We start from the raw sequence: 20,727 nt of genomic DNA, 5'->3' as shown, positions 1-20,727 counted from the left end.
TCAGAACCCTAAATGTGGAACAGTTGAATAGTGGGCATGGGAGGAAGGTAAGGGAATTCTTTAAAGAAATCCCGGGGTCACGGATCTCGATCTCAAGTTTGCATAAGCGACTGTGGGAGTTGAGACCCCAGAGAGATACAGCAGTAATCACAGCCCGTTGGGCTCGAGACATGCAGAGACCTAGCTTGAATTTGGATTATATAAAGCTGGTGTCCCGTATACCAGGGATCTCGGTACATGCAAATCTGAGGGAATGCCAATTTCGTATCCTATACAGAGCATACATGACTAAACCACAGGTGTTCAAGATGGGAGGGGTACCAGATCCATTATGCTCTAAGTGTCAACAGCGGGAAGGTACACTGTATCACTGCCTGTGGGAGTGCCCGGGTACACAAAGATATTGGCAATTGATTATAAAGTATTTGGAAGGCTTGGTAAAATCTAGAATAAGCTGCACTCCTCTGGGGATTTTATTCGACAAATATGAACTCTTTGCCTTACAGCGGGGGGGCCAACAGCAATTGATTCGTAAGGCCTGCCTGATAGGGAAGAAGGTGATCCTGAATGGATGGCTGACTGTGGACCCACCAGATTTTTGGCATTGGAGAAACAGATTTCATGACTTGCTGCTGCATGAACGCCGGGCGGTGGGACCCTCGCAAAAGAAAAGAACACGTTTTTTGGAGGTCTGGGGGCCTTATGTTCAGTCCCTGTCTCCAAGGGCACGAAGTTTAGTACTGAATGGATTCTAGTTTTTATTTAATTTTTTATTGGGGGGGGGGGCTTCGTGGCTTGGGAATGGGGCTCAAAGAAGAATGGGAGGTGATAAGACAAAACCCTCCCATTTGCTCTACATTTCTCATACGGGCCCTCTACCAGTTTTTTGTGATGGGGGTAGGCGGTCTTATAGAGTATAGGGTCAGGAGATTAGGTTATAGATCATAATCTGTGTGCTCCTTGAGCTATTGAAGTATTGGGTGGGGGAGGGGGGAGGGACTGTTCATGCACGTCACAAGTTTATCAATGTGGTAAATGTCAGCTTTTGCTTAGTCTGATTTGTTTAAGATTTTCGATCCATTGTATATTGAACTTGAGGGAGGCATTCTTTGTTACATGATCAATAACATTTGTTGGAATTTAATTAGGGGGGGGAGGGGTGGGTGGGGGGAGGGAGGGAGGAGGGGAGAGGGGGGGATAAACATGGGGGGGGGGGGGAAAAATTTGTATAGTGACTGGAGTTATGACATGGATAATTTGTAAGGGTCTCTTTTCATAGCATACTCTGTATTAGCTCTGTTACTATTAATAAAAAGATTTAAATATAAATACACTTACAAACACACTGCACCCAATATGTGCACGTCATCCCTCTCTCTTTGAAGCTTGTTCTCACATTCATTTCTTATCTACAAACACATTCTTTCTGTCCAGCAAAGACTCTCCCCTCCCCCTTACACTGTCTCTGCTTCACACCAAGCTGCTTCTCAGCTCAAGGTTAATATGACTCCCTTATTGCTTTCACAGGCCTGTGACTCATATCTCGTTTGCCTTTAATGCCTGCATTCCACTGACCATAGGAACTTCACACTGCTCAACAGTTTCTCATTATATTTCTGCAGCATGTTCATTATTATTAACAATATCAAAGACTTCTTTAAGTGTTGAGAAGTAATGATCCACATCTTCATCATCTTTCTGAACACATTGGTTTATGAGTGTCCAGTTTGCCCTAGCCTGATACCTTGTCTGGGCTCTCTGCATCAACTCATTTAATCTCTGGTTCAGCAGTAGATCAGCATACTGAAGAACCTGATTATTTACATCATTAGAATTCCAGTCTCCGCTAATTGCACACCAATCAGGTCCCATTACTTGCCGTAGTGCTCTTTCCAATTCATAGCCATTTAACCTATAGCTATTGTACAGGCCCCTAATTTGCTGTTCAAAATCGGTGATTTTTAATTTAGGATGTGGTATACCATCAGTGGCCTTTTTAATGTCATTCTGGGACCATGGTCGGAAAATAAACATAGTATTTGCCTGATTTGCTTCTCCTGCCCTCGGATTTGGGACTTCAATTAATGGGAACATTTTTTGAAATTCATGTGCAGTGGGGAGATGTAATCATCCAGTCATTTCCCCATGTTCGGCCACTTCTGGTGCTGTGAGATGACTGGTTTTGTAAGGTAATTGGGCACGGGAGTGACCCACTGTCTTTTGGATAGAGTGGGGGACAGGAGACCTGATCAGCAATATGATCAGGTGAATTTACCTGGGATGGCAAGGAAGGATATAAGGTGGGACGGGTTGGTACTGTGGAGCTCTGGGTTATATGTAAAACAGGGGGAGCAGTTTCCTCTTTTTTACTTAAAACTATCAAATCATCTTCTTTGTCTAGTAAGTTAACCTGATCTAGCTTAGAGCTTCCAGCCTGTTTCTTTTTATCACTATCACAATTTCTTTTGTATGCTTGCATATACCAATTTTGTGCTTGCTCTAGTCCATTTTTTCCATTTCCTTTTGTGACTCTTTTCATATGCTTCAAGGTTCCTAACCAATTAATCACAAGAATTCACCGTTAATTTTCCTTCAAATCCAAATCTCTTTTCCCATTTTCTCAAATATTTTACATTTTCTGGATACATCTTATGCATAAATTTAGCATCACCGGTTAATGCTCTGCCATAATTATCACGGCAGTTAGAACAACAGCACAAACAATTACAAAATCCTAATTTACAACACAAATTTCCCATTTGTCCGGACAATCAACAAAATACTCTTAATTTTCCCCTTTTTTTTTCTTAAAAATTACACCAGTGAGTTCCCAGAGCTCTGTCTAGACTGCTGTAAGGAAAATTCCCAGAACCTCGGGCTCCCTTGAGCCCTGTCCAGACTCCTATGAAGGAAGATTCCCAGAACCTCAGGCTCCCTGAACCCGGTCTAGACTCCTATTACAGCTTTAAAGTGTACACCGAGTTATTTATTTCAGTAGCCGTCTCGCACAGGCTATGATCTTAGACGAATCCCTGATTCATCTCACACAAAACAAAACTGACAACAAAACAAAATAAAAAAACAACAAAAACCCACAGACTTGCCCAGAATCCTGTGAGCTATCTCCGGTCTAAATTTGGATTAGAACCGTCACCTTCCCGGGCCACAGAAAGATTGGCCTCTTTTTTTCGGTATTACCACCGGAGGACTTTCTGTAGGGACAGTCTTCATCCATGTGCGCAGTTTCAATCTTGACCCTGTAGCCAGGGAAGGGTATTGGTTTCCAGATCGAAGGACCAAAATGTTATGGAAATTTTCCTCTTACTGAAGTAGAGGAGTGTGGTAGCTGTGTTAGTCCACTCTTAAGGTTATCAATAGAAATCAAACAAAATAAAACATGGAAAAGAAAATAAGATGATACCTTTTTTAATGGACATAACTTAATACATTTCTTGATTAGCTTTCAAAGGTTGCCCTTCTTCGTCAGATCGGAAATAAGCAAATGTGCTAGCTGATAGTGTATATAAGTGAAAACATTCAAGCATTACTATGACATGAAATAGTAATGCTTGAATGTTTTCACTTATATACACTGTCAGCTAGCACATTTGCTTATTTCCGATCTGACAAAGAAGGGCAACCTTTGAAAGCTAATCAAGAAATGTATTAAGTTATGTCCAATAAAAAAGGTATCATCTTATTTTCTTTTCCATGTTTTATTTTGTTTGATTTCTGTTGATAACCTCTTACTGAAGAAACTCGCAGAACTCTGGGTTCAATCATATAAAGATCTTTATTTGTAAATCAATCCTACATGTTATGTTAAATTGTACAGCGCTGCGTAACCCTAGTAGCGCTTTAGAAATGTCAAGTAGTAGTAGTAGTACATGCAGGGAGACCACTGAACATGAAGAAAACTCAGTCCACAGTCTGTCAGTATTGATTCAATGTAACCTTAAATAGCCAGGAATACTGTTATCTCACAATCACCAGGTGCTATAGTTCTGGTTAACAAGTAACATGAAGAAAGAAAATATAATGATTCCCTTCCTTGGCCTTCAAGCTACACCGCCTTCATTCTCTCAGTTAATTAAAACATTCCAAACTCCTGAGATGATTCCGGCCTACTTCTTTGCTAACAAACTAGTTAATTATAAGCATGACATATATTTGACCTTTCTTTTCAGTGATTATATTCTGCAGTAAGGTTTGATACAATTCTATTATTCTACAGCATGTAAGTTCTATAACAAAGTAAGCATTATCAATATATAGTAGATGACGGCAGAGAAAGACCTGCACGGTCCATCCAGTCTGCCCAACAAGGTAAACTCATATGTGCTACCTTTTGTGTATACCTGACCTTGATTAGTATCTGCCACCCTCACAGCACAGACCGTAGAAGTCTGCTCAACACTAGCCCTGCCTCCCAACCACCAGCCCCACCACCACCACCGGCTCTGCCACCCAATCTCCGCTAAGCTTCTGAGGATCCATTCCTTCTGGACAGGATTCCTTTATGTTTATCCCATGCATTTTTTAATTCCATTACCATTTTCATCTCCACCACCTCCCGCGGGAGGGCAGTCCAAGCATCCACCACTCTCTCCGTGAAAAAGTACTTCCTGACATTTTTCTTGAGTCTGCCCCCCTTCAATCTCATTTCATGTCCTCTAGTTCTACCGCCTTCCCATGTCCAGAAAAGGTTCATTTGCGGATTAATACCTTTCAAATATTTGAACGTCTGTATCATATCACCCCTGTTTCTCCTTTCCTCCAGGGTATACATGTTCAGGTCATCAAGTCTCTCCTCATACATCTTGTAACGCAAATCCCATACCATTCTAGTAGCTTGTCTTTGCACCGCTTCAATTCTTTTTACATCCTTAGCAAGATACGGCCTCCAAAACCGAACACAATACTCCAGGTGGGGCCTCACCAGCGACTTATACAGGGGCATCAATGCTTCCTTTCTTCTGCTGGTCACACCTCTCTCTATACAGCCTAGCAACCTTCTAGCTATGGCCACCGCCTTGTTGCACTGTTTCGTCGCCTTCAGATCCTCAGATACTATCACCCCAAGATCCCTCTCCCCGTCTGTACATATCAGACTCTCACCGCCTAACACATATGTCTCCCATGGATTTCTACTCCCTAAGTGCATCACTTTGCATTTCTTCGCATTGAATTTTAATTGCCAAACCTGATATATATATATATATATATATATATATATATATATATATATATATATATATATATATATATATAATGATCTTGATTTCCATTACAGGAAATGACTAGGCATAAGACAACGCCCTGGTTCAACAACGAACTAGGAGCACTAAAGAGAGCCAGCAGGAGACTAGAGCTGTAATAGCAGAAAAACAAAACAGAAGAAAATAGAGCAGCATGGAAAAAGGCCAAGCAAGAATACAAGTCCAAACCGAGACAAGCCAAATTCCAATACTAAGAAGAACAGATAGGACCAAATTACACCAACACCAGAAAACTATATGGTCTACTCAGTGGTACTACTACTGCTGAACACCCAGCTACTAACAATAGACAACGACACCCCACCACCACCACAGATGAACTAGTCTGCTACTTTGGAACCAAAATACTACAATTAAGGAAAGACCTCACAGACAGCGGATCATTATAGAAGAACTGAGTGACCACAATGGAGCAGCAGCCGCTGACAGAGTATGGACAACGTTCAAAGATCGAGGAGGTCAGTCAAATGGTGCTGAAATACTCTAAAGCTCATTGCATACTTGATACCTGCCCAAGCTACATGATGAATGAGGTGCTGACCTGTTTCTTTGAACTAGTCACTACATACCTGACAACAATGCTGCTGAAGGGTCAATACCCAACAGAGAAAGGAAATAATATACTGACCCCTATCAGAAAAACGAAGCTAACCGCCTTTACCATATTTTCTGGCAATGAATTCCAGAGTTTAATTACACGTTGAGTGAAGAAAAAGTTTCTCCGATTAGTTTTAAATTTACTACATTGTAGCCTCATCGCATGCCCCCTAGTCCTAGTATTTTTGGAAAGCGTAAACAGACGCTTCACATCTACTCGTTCAACTCCACTTCCAGTCATGGAAGGTATAGTTACTAAGCAGCTGATGGAATATCTGCGCACATTCTCCATACTGCATCAATCACAATCCGGATTCAGGCCACAGTTTAGTACAGAGACCACGCTAACCATGTTAGTCACTAATTTTAGAAGGCGAATAAACCTAGGCAAAAAAAGATCGTTTTATTACAGTTTGACATGGTAGACACCCCACCTTGTTAAGGCTTCTAGGCGAAATAGGGATTGGGGGGAATGGTACAAAGCTGGTTTAATGTCAAGATCATATCAAGTAAAGATGGGCAACGCAATCTCCCCTCCCTGGAAAGCGGCCTGTGGAGTGCCTGAAGGATCCCTGATCTCACCCACCTTATTTAATATAATGATGATCCCTGTAGCAAAATCACTAGCACAGAAAACCTTCAACCATTCATTTACACCGACGATGTATCCATATTCATTCCCTTCGAAAAGACCTAAACAAAATTATGGACATGATCAAATTAGGACTCAACACAATGTATTCCTGGGCAACAGCCTTCATGTTAAAAATGAACAGGGAAAAGACACAACTTCTATTAATGACATCACCATACTGCAACACAATATACTGATCCACATACCCATCGCCAATCACCTTAAGGTGCTAGGAGTAATTCTAGACAAAATCTGTCCTTTGATAAGTGGAAAGTGCCACCTCCAAGATGTTCCATTCGATGTGGAAACAGGAGAATGAGAGGGTACTTTACGAGGTCCATATTCCATATGCTAGTGCAATCAGTGGTACTCAACAACATAGACTATGCAACAGAATCTATGTGAGTTGCAAAGAACAACTACTAAACAGATTGCAGACAACAGAGAACACAGCAGCCAGACTAACCTTCAAATGCTCACGATTCGACAGAACAGGCCACTATTGAAAGCCCTTTGTTGGGTCCCCATCAAGGCATGAATAATGTTCAAACTCTGTACCATGGTCTACAGAATCCTCTTCGGATCCGCCCCAAACTACATGAATGACCTGATCATGCTACCATCAAAAAACGCAAACGTGAATGCCAGAAATTACCAAACTGTACGAATCTTGTATACAAATCAGTCCATTCAATTGGTTTCTTATACATAAGCACTAAATGAAACATTACTGGACCTTTCGGAAGCATATCAAAACCTACCTCTTCAAAATTGTTTTCCTGAACTACAGTACCCAACAACCAAGCTAAAATAGTCCCAGCTCCTGCCCTCAATGCACAAATACTTTCCCTGACTCAACATTTCTGTTATTAGGAAAATGTTTTCACTGTAACCTTTGCAAGCCACTTCTGTTATTAGGAAAATGTATTCACTTTAACTTTTGTAAGCCACATTGAACCAATTCACTTTGGAAAATCATGGGTTATAAATACTGTTTAAATAAATAAATAAATAAATAGTTGCAGTCCCAGTAACGGATAACCTTCTGGTAGGAGGGAGGCTGACTTTTTTCAAGAAAATGTGGTCCTTTTTAATCTCAGACTAGTGGGTTCTCAAAATAGTCTGGACAGGTTGCACTCTATAATTGAAAACTAAATTGCCTTCTGAGAAGCATCAAAGTTAAGCTAGATTTAAGTACCCTGAACAAATATTTGATAAAGCAAAAGTTCAAGATGGTTTCCTTGGGCACCCTACTCCCTTTGATTCAGGAACAAGATTGGCTATGACCTCTGGACTTAAAGGATGCATATGCCCATATACAGATATATCCCAGTCACAGGAAGTATCTCAGATTTCAAGTAGGGAAACACTACTACTGTGTACTGCTGTTTGGACTCACATCAGCACCCAGAGTGTTCACTGTGTCTAGCAGTATTTGCAGCATCTCCATACAAGTTAGGGGTGCATGTGTTTCCCTACCTAGGAGCACAAGAATCAATGTGCAGAGCCATTCAGGTGCTGGAACTACTAGAGTTCATTGTCAGTTATCACAAGTCCCATCTTGATTGTCTCCACAGTTGGAATTTATAGGAGCCCTGCTACACATGACTTAGGCCAAGATCTTCTTCCTGGTCTAATGAATAGAAGCCCTCACCTGTGTAACCCAGGAAATTCAACAGGGTCAGCAGGTATCAGCTCAGCAGATGTTAAGATTGCTAGATGACATGGCCTCCACAATACATGTTACACCCATGGCATGCCTCAATTTAAGGATGGCTCAGTAGACCCTGTCTTCCCAGGGTTCTTAAGCCACAGAGAACCTTGATGGCCAATCCACAGCAACTTGAACAAGGGACTTCAATTCCAAATTCTCCCATGCCACAAGACATTAACAACAGATGCATCCACCCTCGGATTGGGTGCTCATGTAGATGGGCTTCACACCCATAGTCAGTAGTCTGCTCAGGAAAGGCAACATGAAAACAACTTCATCAAGCTAATTGCTATTTGGAATGCTCTAAAGGCCTTCAGAAACCAGTTAGTAAACCAAATTATTTTAATTCAGACAGACAACTGAGAGGCAATGTACTATGTCATAATGGTAAGAACATAAGCGTTGCCATACTGGGTCAAACTAAAGGTCCATCAAGCCCAGTATCCTGTTTCAAACTGTAGCTATTCACAAGTATCTGGCAAGATACCAAAAGAGTAAAACAGATTCTCCGAGGACAAGCAGGCTGCTTGTTCTCACGACTGGGTAGACGTCCACGGCAGCCCTCACGAACCGGAAGAAAAGTCTTGCGGGAGGTAGCGCACGTGGGGCACGCCCACCACGCATGTGTGGCCGTCTTCCCGCCCGTGCGCGCCCGTTCCCACTCAGTTTCTGTTTTTCCGCGTTGGAAAGAGACCCAGTTTTATCCCTCTCCTTGTCAGCCCCAGAAAACCGTTTCGCGGCCTTGTTCGCTATTTCTTTCTGTGTACGCGTCTTCGCGTGGTTGTTTTTCGTCGTGTTTAAAAAAAAAAAAAGTTGTAGAGAAGTCTCCCTTTCCATCGAGTGTTTCTCCTTATTTTCGCCGTCGTCCGCGTCCATGTTTCCTTTTTGTTGTGGCCTTTTTACTGCCACCATTGACGGTTTTGACTTCGCCGACGCAATTTTTCCATCGATGTCCTCGAAGGTCCCGAGCGGATTTAAAAAGTGTGGTCGGTGAGGCCGGCAAATCTCGCAGTCCGATACTCACGCTTGGTGCCTCCAGTGCCTTGGGCCAGAGCATAATTCCAAAGCGTGCACCTTGTGTCTCGGCTTGAAAAAGCGGATGCAGGTGGCGAGGCAAGTTCTTCGGGACCGTCTTTTTGGAACTTGCGCTGGCCCTTCGACGTCGGCAGCATCGGTGTCAATAGCGGGAACTTCCGCATTGGTACCGGTGTTGACGACTTCGGCGCCGACCATGGCATCGACCCCAGGAGCACAGGTTCCTTTAGCCCGGCGACCTGCCAGTGATGGCGGCGGTGAACAGCCGAGTCGGCAACCCGCCTCGGCTGGTTTCGCTGCCCAGGGCCATCGGGACCGAACCCTGTCAGATCCGACCCCCAGGGGGCACGGGGACTCCACCTCCTCCTCGCCAATGCCGCGGAGCGCAGATGACGGTCATCGGAAGAAGCTTGCAAAGAAGCACCGTCATCAGTCGCCCACGGCGCATGGGACGGCAGCTCAGGGACGACGAGAGACTCGGCCCCTAAAAAGCGCCAACGCTGGGAGGAGCGCTCCCCCTCTATTGAAGAGGTGTTGATGCGCAGGTCGTCGGGTACCCCAGTACCGTCTCCTGGACCTGGACAGCTTCGAGCACCGACGCCTACACCAGCTCCCCAGCCTCTCCCAACAGCGGCCCTGGACGAGTGTCTCCAAGCCATCCTTCCAGGTATCCTGGAGGGGCTGATGCGCCAGGCCCTACCGGCACCGGGGGTGCTTGCGCCCGCGGTGCCATTGTTGGAAGTGCCGGCTGGCTCTGGCCCTGTGATGCGGTCGGCACCGGTCTCGATCGCCACTCAGGTGGAATCCACATCGATGGAGGGAGCTTCGTCCCCGCTGGCGCGGGAGTCCACCTCTCGGCACCATCATCGAGGACGCGGTTCCTCGGGGTCGAGACGGGCCCGATTGCCGACTGAGATCAGAGAGCTCATGTCCGACACAGAGGAGGAGGCCTCATGGGGGGGAGGAGGAGGATCCCAGATATTTCTCCTCCGAGGAGTCTGTGGGTCTCCCCTCCGACCCCACGCCTTCACCGGAGAAGAAGCTCTCGCCTCCAGAGAGCCTCTCCTTTGCCTCCTTTGTCCGGTACATGTCTGTGAGCATTCCCTTCCCAGTGGTCACCGTGGATGAGCCGAGGGCTGAGATGATCGAAGTTCTCGACTATCCATTACCACCTAGAGAATCTTCCACGGTACCGTTGCACAATGTCCTGAAGGAGACGCTGCTTCGGAACTGGTTGAAGCCCCTATCTAATCCCACCGTCCCCAAGAAAGCAGAGTCCCAGTGTAGAGTCCACACTGACCCGGAGTTGATGTGGCCCCAGTTGCCACATGACTCAGCAGTCGTGGACTCTGCTCTCAAGAGGGCCAAGAGTTCGAGGGATACCGCCTCGGCGCCCCCGGGGCGGGAGTCTCGCACTCTGGACTCGTTTGGGAGGAAGGCCTATCATTCTTCCATGCTCGTGACCAAGATTCAATCATACCAGCTCTACACGAGCATCCACATGCGGAACAATGTGCGGCAATTGGCGGACCTGGTTGACAAGCTCCCGCCGGAGCAGGCCAGGCCTTTTCAGGAGGTGGTCAGGCTGCTGAAGGCATGTCACAAATTCCTTTCCAGGGGTATTTATGACACTTGTGATGTGGCATCCAGAGCTGCTGCCCAGGGTATAGTGATGCGCAGGCTCTCATGGCTGCGTACCTCTGACCTGGACAACTGGACACAGCAGCGCCTGGCGGATGTCCCTTGCCGGGGGGATAATATTTTCGGCGAGAAGGTCGAGCAGTTGGTTGAACAACTGCACCAGCGGGAAACCGCTCTCGACAATCTCTCCTACCGGGCACCTTCAGCATCCACCTCTACAGGTGGACGTTTTTCCCAGGCCCGGCGGTCTGCACCCTATGCCTACAGCAAGTGTAGGTACAACCAGCCGGCCCGAAGGCCTTCTCAGGCACAGGGCCAGCCCCAGCACGCTCGTTCCCGTCAACAGCGTGCGACCAAGCAGACCCCTGCAGCTCCACAGCAAAAGCAGGGGACGGGCTTTTGACTGGTTCCATGGGAGCATAGCCACCATAAACGTGCCCGTGCCGGACGGCCTGCCGGTCGGGGGGAGGTTGCAAGTTTTTCACCAAAGGTGGCCTCTCATAACCTCCGACCAGTGGGTTCTCCAAATAGTGCGGTGCAGGTACACCCTGAATTTGATCTCCACTCCGCCAAATTGCCCACCGGGAGCTCAATCCTTCAGCTCCCACCACAGGCAGGTACTTGCAGAGGAACTCTCCGCCCTTCTCAGCGCCAATGCAGTCGAGCCTGTGCCACCCGGGCAGGAGGGGCAGGGATTCTATTCCAGGTACTTCCTTGTGGAAAAGAAAATAGGGGGGGATGCGCCCCATCCTAGACCTGAGAGGCCTGGTTCGAGAAAAGTTCAGGATGCTTTCCTTGGGCACCCTTCTTCCCCTGATTCAGAAAGACGACTGGCTATGCTCCATGGATTTAAAGGATGCTTATACTCACATCCTGATACTGCCAGCTCACAGACAGTATCTACGATTCCGTCTGGGAACACGGCACTTTCAGAATTATGTGCTGCCCTTTGGGCTCGCCTCTGCACCACGGGTCTTCACGAAGTGCCTCGTAGTGGTTGCGGCGTACCTTCGCAAGCTGGGGGTGCATGTGTTCCCATATCTCGACGATTGGCTGGTGAAGAGCACCTCGGAGGCAGGAGCTCTTCGGTCCATGCAGTGCACTATTCAACTTCTGGAGTTGCTGGGGTTTGTAATAAATTACCTGAAGTCCCATCTCCAGCCAGTCCAATTTCTTGAATTCATAGGAGCCCTGCTGAATTCACAGACGGCTCAGGCCTATCTTCCTGAGGCGAGGGCTCAGAACCTTCTATCTCTCGCCTCCCAGGCCAGAACGTCCCAGCAGATCACAGCCCAGCAGATGTTGAGACTCCTGGGCCATATGGCCTCTACAGTCCATGTGACTCCCATGACTAGTCTTCACATGAGATCAGCTCAATGGACCCTAGCTTCCCAGTGGTGTCAGGCCACCAGGAATCTAGAAGGTGCCATCCACCTGGCCATCAGTTGCCGCAATTCGCTGCGCTGGTGGACGATTCGGACCAATTCCTCAGCCGACAAAAATGCTGACGACAGATGCATCTCTCCTGGGGTGGGGGGCCCATGTCGATGGGCTCCACACCCAAGGGGTGTGGTCCCTCCAGGAAGCAGGTCTTCAGATCAATCTCCTGGAGCTCCAAGCGGTCTGGAACGCACTGAAGGCTTTCAGAGATCGGCTGTCCTTCCAAATTATCCAAATCCGGACAGACAACCAGGTTGCAATGTACTACATCAACAAGCAGGGGGGCACCGGATCTCGCCCCCCTTCTCCAAGCCACGTACCTGGCAGGCGTAAACAACAGTCTGGCCGACTGTTGGTCTCTCCATTTCAGGGTGGTACGCAAGATCTTCCGAGAGTGGGGCACTCCCTCGGTGGACCTTTTCGACTCCCAGACCAATCACAAGCTGCCTCAGTTCTGTTCCAGACTACAGGCACACGGCAGACTGGCGTCGGATGCCTTTCTCCTACATTGGGGGAAGGGCCTTCTGTATGCGTATCCTCCCATACCTTTGGTGGGGAAGACCTTATTGAAGCTCAAGCAAGACCGCAGCACCATGATTCTGATCACGCCCTTTTGGCCCCGCCAGATCTGGTTCCCTCTTCTTCTGGAGTTATCCTCCGAAGAACCGTGGAGATTGGAGTGTTTTCCAACCCTCATCTTGCAGAACGAGGGAGCGCTTCTGCACCCCAACCTTCAGTCTCTGGCTCTCACGACCTGGATGTTGAGGGCGTAGATTTTGCTTCCTTGGGTCTCTCCGAGGGTGTCTCTCGTGTCTTGCTTGCTTCCAGGAAGGATTCCACTAAGAAGAGTTACTTTTTTGAGTGGAGGAGGTTTGTCGTCTGGTGTGAGGGCAAGGCCCTAGAACCTCGCTCTTGTCCTGCATGGATCCTGCTTGAATACCTTCTACACTTATCGGAGTCTGGTCTCAAGACCAACTCAGTAAGGAATCACCTTAGTGCAATTAGTGCTTACCATCATCGTGTAGAGGGTAAGCCCATCTCTGGACAGCCTTTAGTCGTTCGATTCATGAGAGGTTTGCTTTTGTCAAAGCCCTCTGTCAAGCCTCCTACTGTGTCATGGGATCTCAACGTCGTCCTCACCCAGCTGATGAAACCTCCTTTTGAGCCACTGAACTCCTGCCATCTGAAGTACTTGACCTGGAATGTCATTTTCTTGGTGGCAGTTACTTCAGCTCATAGAGTCAGTGAGCTTCAAGCCCTGGTAGCTCATGCTCCTTATACAAAATTCCATCATAACAGAGTAGTCCTCCGCACTCACCCTAAGTTCCTGCCAAAGGTGGTGTCGAAGTGCCATCTTAACCAGTTGTCTTGCCAACATTCTTTCCCCGGCCTCATACCTGCCCTGCTGAACGTCAGTTGCACACATTAGACTGCAAAAAAGCATTGGCCTTCTACCTGGAGCGGACACAGCCCCACAGACAGTTCGCCCAATTGTTTTTTTTTTTTTTTACCCCAATAGGAAGGGGGTCACTGTCGGGAAACGCACCATCTCCAATTGGCTAGCAGATTGCATTTCCTTCACTTACGCCTAGGCTGGGCTGCAGGGCCGTGCCAAGGGTCTCTGGTGCCCCCCCTGCAGACTGTCAGTTGGTGCCCCCCCCCCCCCCCCCGTCTCGCTTCTTCATTAGATGTTTCGCCATTGCTACATGTCTTTCCTTTAGACTGAAAACTACAGGCCCAGCCAGACCTGACAAAAGGGTCTACCTCACCCTTCAATGTCAAGCATATACCAGAAAACTGTAAATTAGCTTACACAGGAAAGCAGTTTTAAAAAATAAACACAATGCCTGCTGTTTCTTAACACTGCACTCCAGAGAAAGCACTGCCTTTATAAAGAGGCTTTTCAGTGGGACTTAGCCTATTAAAAACTATTAGCATAATTAGGAATGGCCAGCCCTTGTAACTGCAGAGACCTAAGCTTTGATTATGCATGTTCCTGTCTTTGTTACAGTGGGGGGGGGGGGGGGGGGGGTCTCTTCAGCTCATTTACACAGTCTGACCTCCCTGGCTCACTGGGAGCCCAGTCTCTTGGAGACTGCTATACATTGCAAAATAAGATAGCAGATGTAAATTCTCAAAGTGGACATATTCCAAACACTAAAATGAAAATAAAACGATTTTTTTCTACCTGTGTTGGCTGGTGACTTTCTTTTTCTGATCATGCTGGCCCAGTATCTGATTCTGTTGCTGGTATCTGTCCTCTTAACTCTGTTTCCAGGGCTTCCTTTCCACAGTATGTATCCCTCATTGATAAGTCTCTGACTCTAAAGTTTAGTAATTTCATTAAAGCAAAATGTATTTTCAAATATCACAAACTCTCCCTATCCAAGCAGAATGTTTTATATAAAAACAAACACACAAAAAAAGCAGCTATTCTACACTATACGTCAGCTAAACTTCCTCAGCCAATTAAATAGATTTTAGCTGTAGCTATGATAATTATGTACACATCATTGCAGTCATGCCCTCCTCTCAGTGTACATGCTCAAAAAACAAAAACTTTGAACCACTTACAGATAACAATTACACTATTTATTTTTTATTTCTCCCCAGTCTCACTTGCACACCTGCCTCCAAACCTGTTCTCTTTAATTTGAATGTTGTTCCAGCTCACCCTGAATGAAAGTTGTTCACACACCAAAGCCATAACTAGCTGCTGGTTGTACTCTTCGAAGCAGCTTTAGCAGAGCAGCCTGTCTGTCTCAGCACTGCTGGGCTTCCTTCACTTACTGATGCGGGAAGGGCAGGGGAGAGAGGAGAATCACAACTTCAGCTAAAAGATTTTGCAAGTGAGTGGCGCCCTCTAGAGGTCGGCGCCCCCCTGCGTTGCTTACCTCGCTTACCGTGTCACACGGCCCTGTTGGGCTGGCTCTTGAGGGTCATGTCACGGCTCATAGTGTTAGAGCCATGGCAGCGTCAGTGGCCCACTTGAAGTCAGCCACTATTGAAGAGATTTGCAAGGCTGCGACGTGGTCATCAGTCCACACATTCACATCTCATTACTGCCTCCAGCAGGATACCCGACGCGACAGTCGGTTTGGGCAGTCGGTGCTGCAGAATCTGTTCGGGGTTTAAATCCAACTCCACCCTCCTGGACCCGGTTTTATTCTGTTCAGGCTGCACTCCCAGTTAGTTGTTCTTCGTAGGTCAATTTCTGTTATGTCCTCGCCGTTGCGAGGCCCAATTGACCCTGTTTGTTGTTTTGAGTGAGCCTGGGAGCTAGGGATACCCCAGTTGTGAGAACAAGCAGCCTGCTTGTCCTCGGAGAAAGCGAATGATACATACCTGTAGCAGGTGTTCTCCGAGGACAGCAGGCTGATTGTTCTCACCTACCCTCCCTCCCCCCCTTTGGAGTTGCGTTTTTCTCATTCCTTTGCTTGGCATTTAACTAAGTGGGCGCGCACGGGCGGGAAGATGGCCGCGCATGCGCAGTGGGCGTGCCCCGCACGCGCTACCTCCCATGAGACTTCCGGTTCGTGAGGGCTGCCATGGACGTCTACCTAGTCGTGAGAACAATCAGCCTGCTGTCCTCGGAGAACACCTGCTACAGGTATGTATCATTCACTTTTTATGCTGCTTATTGTAGAAATAAGCAGCAGATGGTTTATAGACTTTTCTTTTAAAAACTAGTCCAAACCTTTTTTTAAATCCTGCTAGCTGCTTTTACTACATCTCTGGCAATGGAATCCAGAGTTTAATTACATACTAAGTTTTTAAAAACCCTCTTTATCCAATTTGTTCTAAATTTACTACGGAGTAGCTTTATTGCATGCCCCCTAGTCCTTGCGTGTGCTGAACATAACCCATGCTGTCTTGCTTGACCTTCTCAATATTCTGAGACAAGTCGACCTTACCAGCCAGACTAGAAATTTAACTTGTAGCTTTAGTCACTGTCGAATCCAGCTTCTTCGGGGCCTTCCAAACTACCTCCAAGGTTATCGCCCTGGGTTCCAGAGTTCCAACCTCATCCCCAATGACTCTCTCTTTGCAGCTTCTTCCAACCCAGCCTTGCCCCCACCCTTACACACACACATACTGTGGGGTTCCAACTCAGAGGATTCTACTTCCAGAGCTCCCACTGACAGACCCCTGACATTTATTTTTACTTGGAAATCATAGCCTCAATATTGAACATTGGATCTTCAGAAGTTAATATCTAATCAGTGTAGTTACTACTTTATTTATTTATTTACTGCATTTGTATCCCACATTTTTCCACCTATTTGCAGGCTCAATGTGGCTTACAGAGATCTGTTATGGCAATGCCATTCCAGGGTGTCAGATACAATTGGTGATGCAGAGAGATTAAGGATGGGAAAGAATTTCTAAATGAGTAGATATAGAAAGATGTTTTCAGAATGGAGTGGGTTGGTGAGGTGGTATGTTTAAGCTATGGGTTCTCTTTGTAGGCTTTGTTAAAGAGATACGTCTTCAGAGATTTGCGAAAGTTAGATATTTCGTCGATTATTTTCAGGTCGGTTGGTAGTGCGTTCCACAACTGCATACCCATGTATGAGAAGGAGATCGTATGTATAAGCTTGTATTTTAGTCCTTTACAGCTGGGGAAGTGCAGATTAAGAAATTTTCGGGATGATCTTTTGGTATTTCTGGGAGGTAGGTCCACAAGGTTTAGCATGTAGGTTAGGGCGTCTCCGTGGATGAATTTGTGCACAATTGTGCAGATCTTGAACGTGGTCCGTTCCCTAAATGGGAGCCAGTGAAGTTTCTCTCTTAAGGGTTTTGCACTTTCATATTTTGGTTTTCCAAAATATGGTGGAGATGTCAGGATTGCTGGAGGTCAGGATTGATGGACATACTTAAATTAATATGAAAACCAGCTTGACATAATATTAAACCAGCTTCTGACTTCTGACTTCTCCCCCTCCCTCAGGAATCACTGAGGATGACATGGACCAAATGGTGTTGAGCTGCCTGCTAGCCCTGTGTTTTCTTAATTGCTCCTGATTAACATACCTTTTGTCATATGGGGAGCAGGGCTCTCTAAGAACAAAGGAATCCAGACATAGAGGCTCCCTCACTAGGGACTTCAAAGAGGTACAACCTGTAAAAATTGTCACCTTCCTGACTTCAGAAAGCAAACTGGAGTTTGGCTGGGAAGGAAGATAAGTTTTTTGATCTCTTTCTGTTCTTGAGGTATAAAAGCAGAAGCACATGGCTCGGCTCAGGGCACTTCTCTCTCTGTCTCTCTGCATGCAGAGCACAGGGCTCTGCTTGCACTACTTCTCTCTCTGTCTCTCCCCCTGCACCTACCCAACTCCAGCCACCAGAGCTCCGGCTCTGGCCCCACTTTCTTCCCCAAAGCCTTCTCTCCCAGAGCCCATGGCTTTCTTAGGCCCTTCTCTCTCTTCCTTTCTCTCTGCACACATATACCTCTTCCTCTGAACAAACACCATATCCTTTCTTTCTCTCTCTAAACACACACCCAGAGACAGCCTTGTACCATTTACCTGTACTAAGTGCTGTGAGCCTATACATATATGCAAATATAATATACTTTATATATCCAAACTCGTGTGGATTGTGTATTCTTTGGGAGCCTACTGCCTCTACGAACTCACTGCCTCTGTGAACTGGACCCCGGGACCAAACCTAGACAACGATTGCTGACATACTTGAATTAATATATTCATTTGTCTCACCCTAATATTGAAAGATGCCTAATACCATTTCTCTCTTTTCTCCCCTGCAGGCAGACATGATCTTTCTAAGCTGTGGACATGTGTGCTGCTGTTCTACGTGCAGTAACACGCTGAAAATCTGCCCCCTGTGCCGCAAGGACATCATACAGTGCATCCATATGTATCTCAGTGTCTAGCAGGTGTGGGGCCCAAGACTGTTGGGGATCGAGAGGGTAGCATCTTGGATTCCAGTGACATCCACACTTGCACTAATAACTGTGTTGCTGGATTCTGATAGAGTGAGATTGGGAGGAGCATCAAAATGGGTGGGATGGGAAGAACACCCTTGCAAAGAGTTAGGCTTCACTCAGTACTTTCATCCTGATTATGCGAGATCATTTTACTAATGACTGGAACTTGTACTCTTGCCCCCCCCCCAACCCCAGCTTGAAAGCAGCAATTCCTCCCACCTACTGTCAATTTACATGGTCAACAAACTCAAGGGAATGATTAACTTAAAAATAAAACAAAGTTATGTGATAAAGGGGTTTAATCTTAATTTAAAAGCATCTTGCTTGGGGCTGGTCTTGACTCTGGTGATCCACTGTGGTGCAGGGCATCTGAATTTGGATCCACTAAGATCAGTAAGGTGTAGGTACACTCAGTCAGTTGGTGGGGTGGGGGGAGGAGAGAAAACTGGTGCTGCTGCTGTGGTGGTACTGAGAGTGTACAGGGAGATATTTTTTAGTGAGGGCTATGAGGGCCGATAGGCCAGGCATATGATTCTGGCAAGATGGTGAAAAATGAAGGGTGAGGGAGATCATTTGGTCATGTGGGGCAGTTCTGGAGCAGCATCTCATGGGTAGCAGAGTAAGCACATGGATTGGCCACTGTTGGAAACAGAATGCTGGGCTTGGTAGATCTTCTGTCTGTCCCAGTATAGCAACTCTTATGTTCTTAACGGTAAAAGAAAAAAAATGGGGGTTGTCTGCCATTTTAAACCCATCCTTGTGAATCAGCATGTAGCTATTGTATCCTGGAATTCTGTTAAATTAAGTAGATATGAGGCACTGCTGCTGCTCGAAATGCTTAGCACCCATTCCCAGATGTTTGACTGTTCTTGTGACATTATATAGCAACTAGTACACTTGGGCTTGGGAAGTCTCAGTTATTTTTTAAGTCAATATGCCTGTGGTGTTTTGTTGTGCAGTTGGCTGAGAACCAGGGGAATCGAGTTTGAGTCCCACTGCAGTCCTTGTGACCTTTGGCAAGTAATTTAACCTTCCATTGTCCCTGGCCCAAAAACTCAGATTGTGAGTCCACTAGGAACAGAGAAAGTACCTATATATACTTTGGTTGTACACAGAAAGGCAGTGTACATACTTTGGTTGTACCACAGAAAGGCAGTATATCGAATGCATTGCCCTTACCCTTATAAAATACATTTTCTGTTTGATCTTGTGTAATATTCTTCTTACCAATGTTTATAGTATTAGTTTTCAGATATAGACAGACTGTGGAACATTGGTAGGATCCATCTGGATGAAAATGAATTGTGTCTTTTGTTTGAAAACACAGGGAAAGCTCTTCTGGGATGAACTTGCATTATTGTAGTTAGCAAATTGAAAGGCAGGTGAGCAAAATTTAAGGAGCTCAGGTTCCTCTCCCACTGGTTCTGTATCATGGACAAGTTACTTGGTAGGGAATTGGGAGCAAGGGCAAAGACTTTTGTGTTGAAACTTCCTGCAGGTACAAAATATATGAATTCACTGTTACCTTCTTTTTCCATGGGTGAATTTCAAAAGTCCCTTCACCTGAACATGGCCCAGGAACAACACCTCTCAATATGGCCAAAATATCTGTACTGTTTAGCAGCACTGATGGCGGACAGTTTTCAGAACTCTGAATAACGTGCATGAAATAATTTTACTTTGTTTTCCAAATTTCTTAATTCTGGTTTACCCAGTCCCTGTAAAGTCTACAGCTGTTTACAGGGGTTTAAAGTCCTGTATCTCAGCAGGTCCAGGATAACAGACCTCACTTCAGCTGTTAACTCTTAGATCCCCAGGACTTGTTCACTAGCTGCGAGTTGAATTTCAAATAGTTGTGGCTGAGAGGTAGACAAAACAGAAGTAACTGCAAGAAAGAGCTGATAATTTTGTGCAAATTATAAATTTAAATAGGGCCTTTCTGGTAATATGCAATGTGAAGATGTAATCCTTTTAAAAAATAAACATGTTTAATGTAATGGCATTTATGTTCTGCTTCTCTTTAAGTTTGACATGGGAAACAATCAGCAACAATGAAAAATTATACCTACCCCTAATGGGTTACAATCTAAGAATATACAAACGTAATTTCTGCTTTTAGAAGGCTAACAATCTAATTTGTAAATACAGATGCATGCATGTGTGCAGAACATATATCCAGAAGAGACATACTCCAAGAACAAACAAGCCATAACTCTCACAAGTGGGTAACACGGTCTCGTGTTGCCCGGTACGGGGCTTATGACAACTTTTACAAGAGCTTTGTGGAGCATGAGACACGCTCCACCGCGCATGCATGAGTGCCTGCCTGCCATGAGAGCATAGTTACCGTAGTTATTTTTCTACAGTGGTGAAGAGTGGCTGCTTTTGGTAACGACTGTTCTCTGTCCGGTCTGCCTTTCAGTGTGTTTTTTCCGCT

At 45.9% G+C, this 20,727-nt stretch overlaps 1 protein-coding gene across 2 annotated transcripts in view; it reads left to right on the top strand.

Moving 5' to 3' along the window:
• LRSAM1 (leucine rich repeat and sterile alpha motif containing 1) overlaps positions 1-19,321 on the top strand; it is a 1,377,704-nt gene extending 1,358,383 nt beyond the window's left edge. For both annotated transcript variants that reach the window (XM_030206572.1, XM_030206573.1), the window contains exon 25: positions 18,111-19,321. In XM_030206572.1, the coding sequence (XP_030062432.1) occupies positions 18,111-18,236 (126 nt within the window). In that variant the 3' untranslated portion in view covers positions 18,237-19,321. The remainder of the gene's footprint in view (positions 1-18,110) is intronic.
• The last annotated feature ends 1,406 nt before the right edge of the window (positions 19,322-20,727 follow it).

The sequence above is a fragment of the Microcaecilia unicolor genome, chromosome 6, assembly GCF_901765095.1.
Source record: "Microcaecilia unicolor chromosome 6, aMicUni1.1, whole genome shotgun sequence".
In the NCBI taxonomy this organism is placed as follows: Eukaryota; Metazoa; Chordata; class Amphibia; order Gymnophiona; family Siphonopidae; genus Microcaecilia; species Microcaecilia unicolor.
This window is presented reverse-complemented; position numbering and strand designations above follow the sequence as displayed.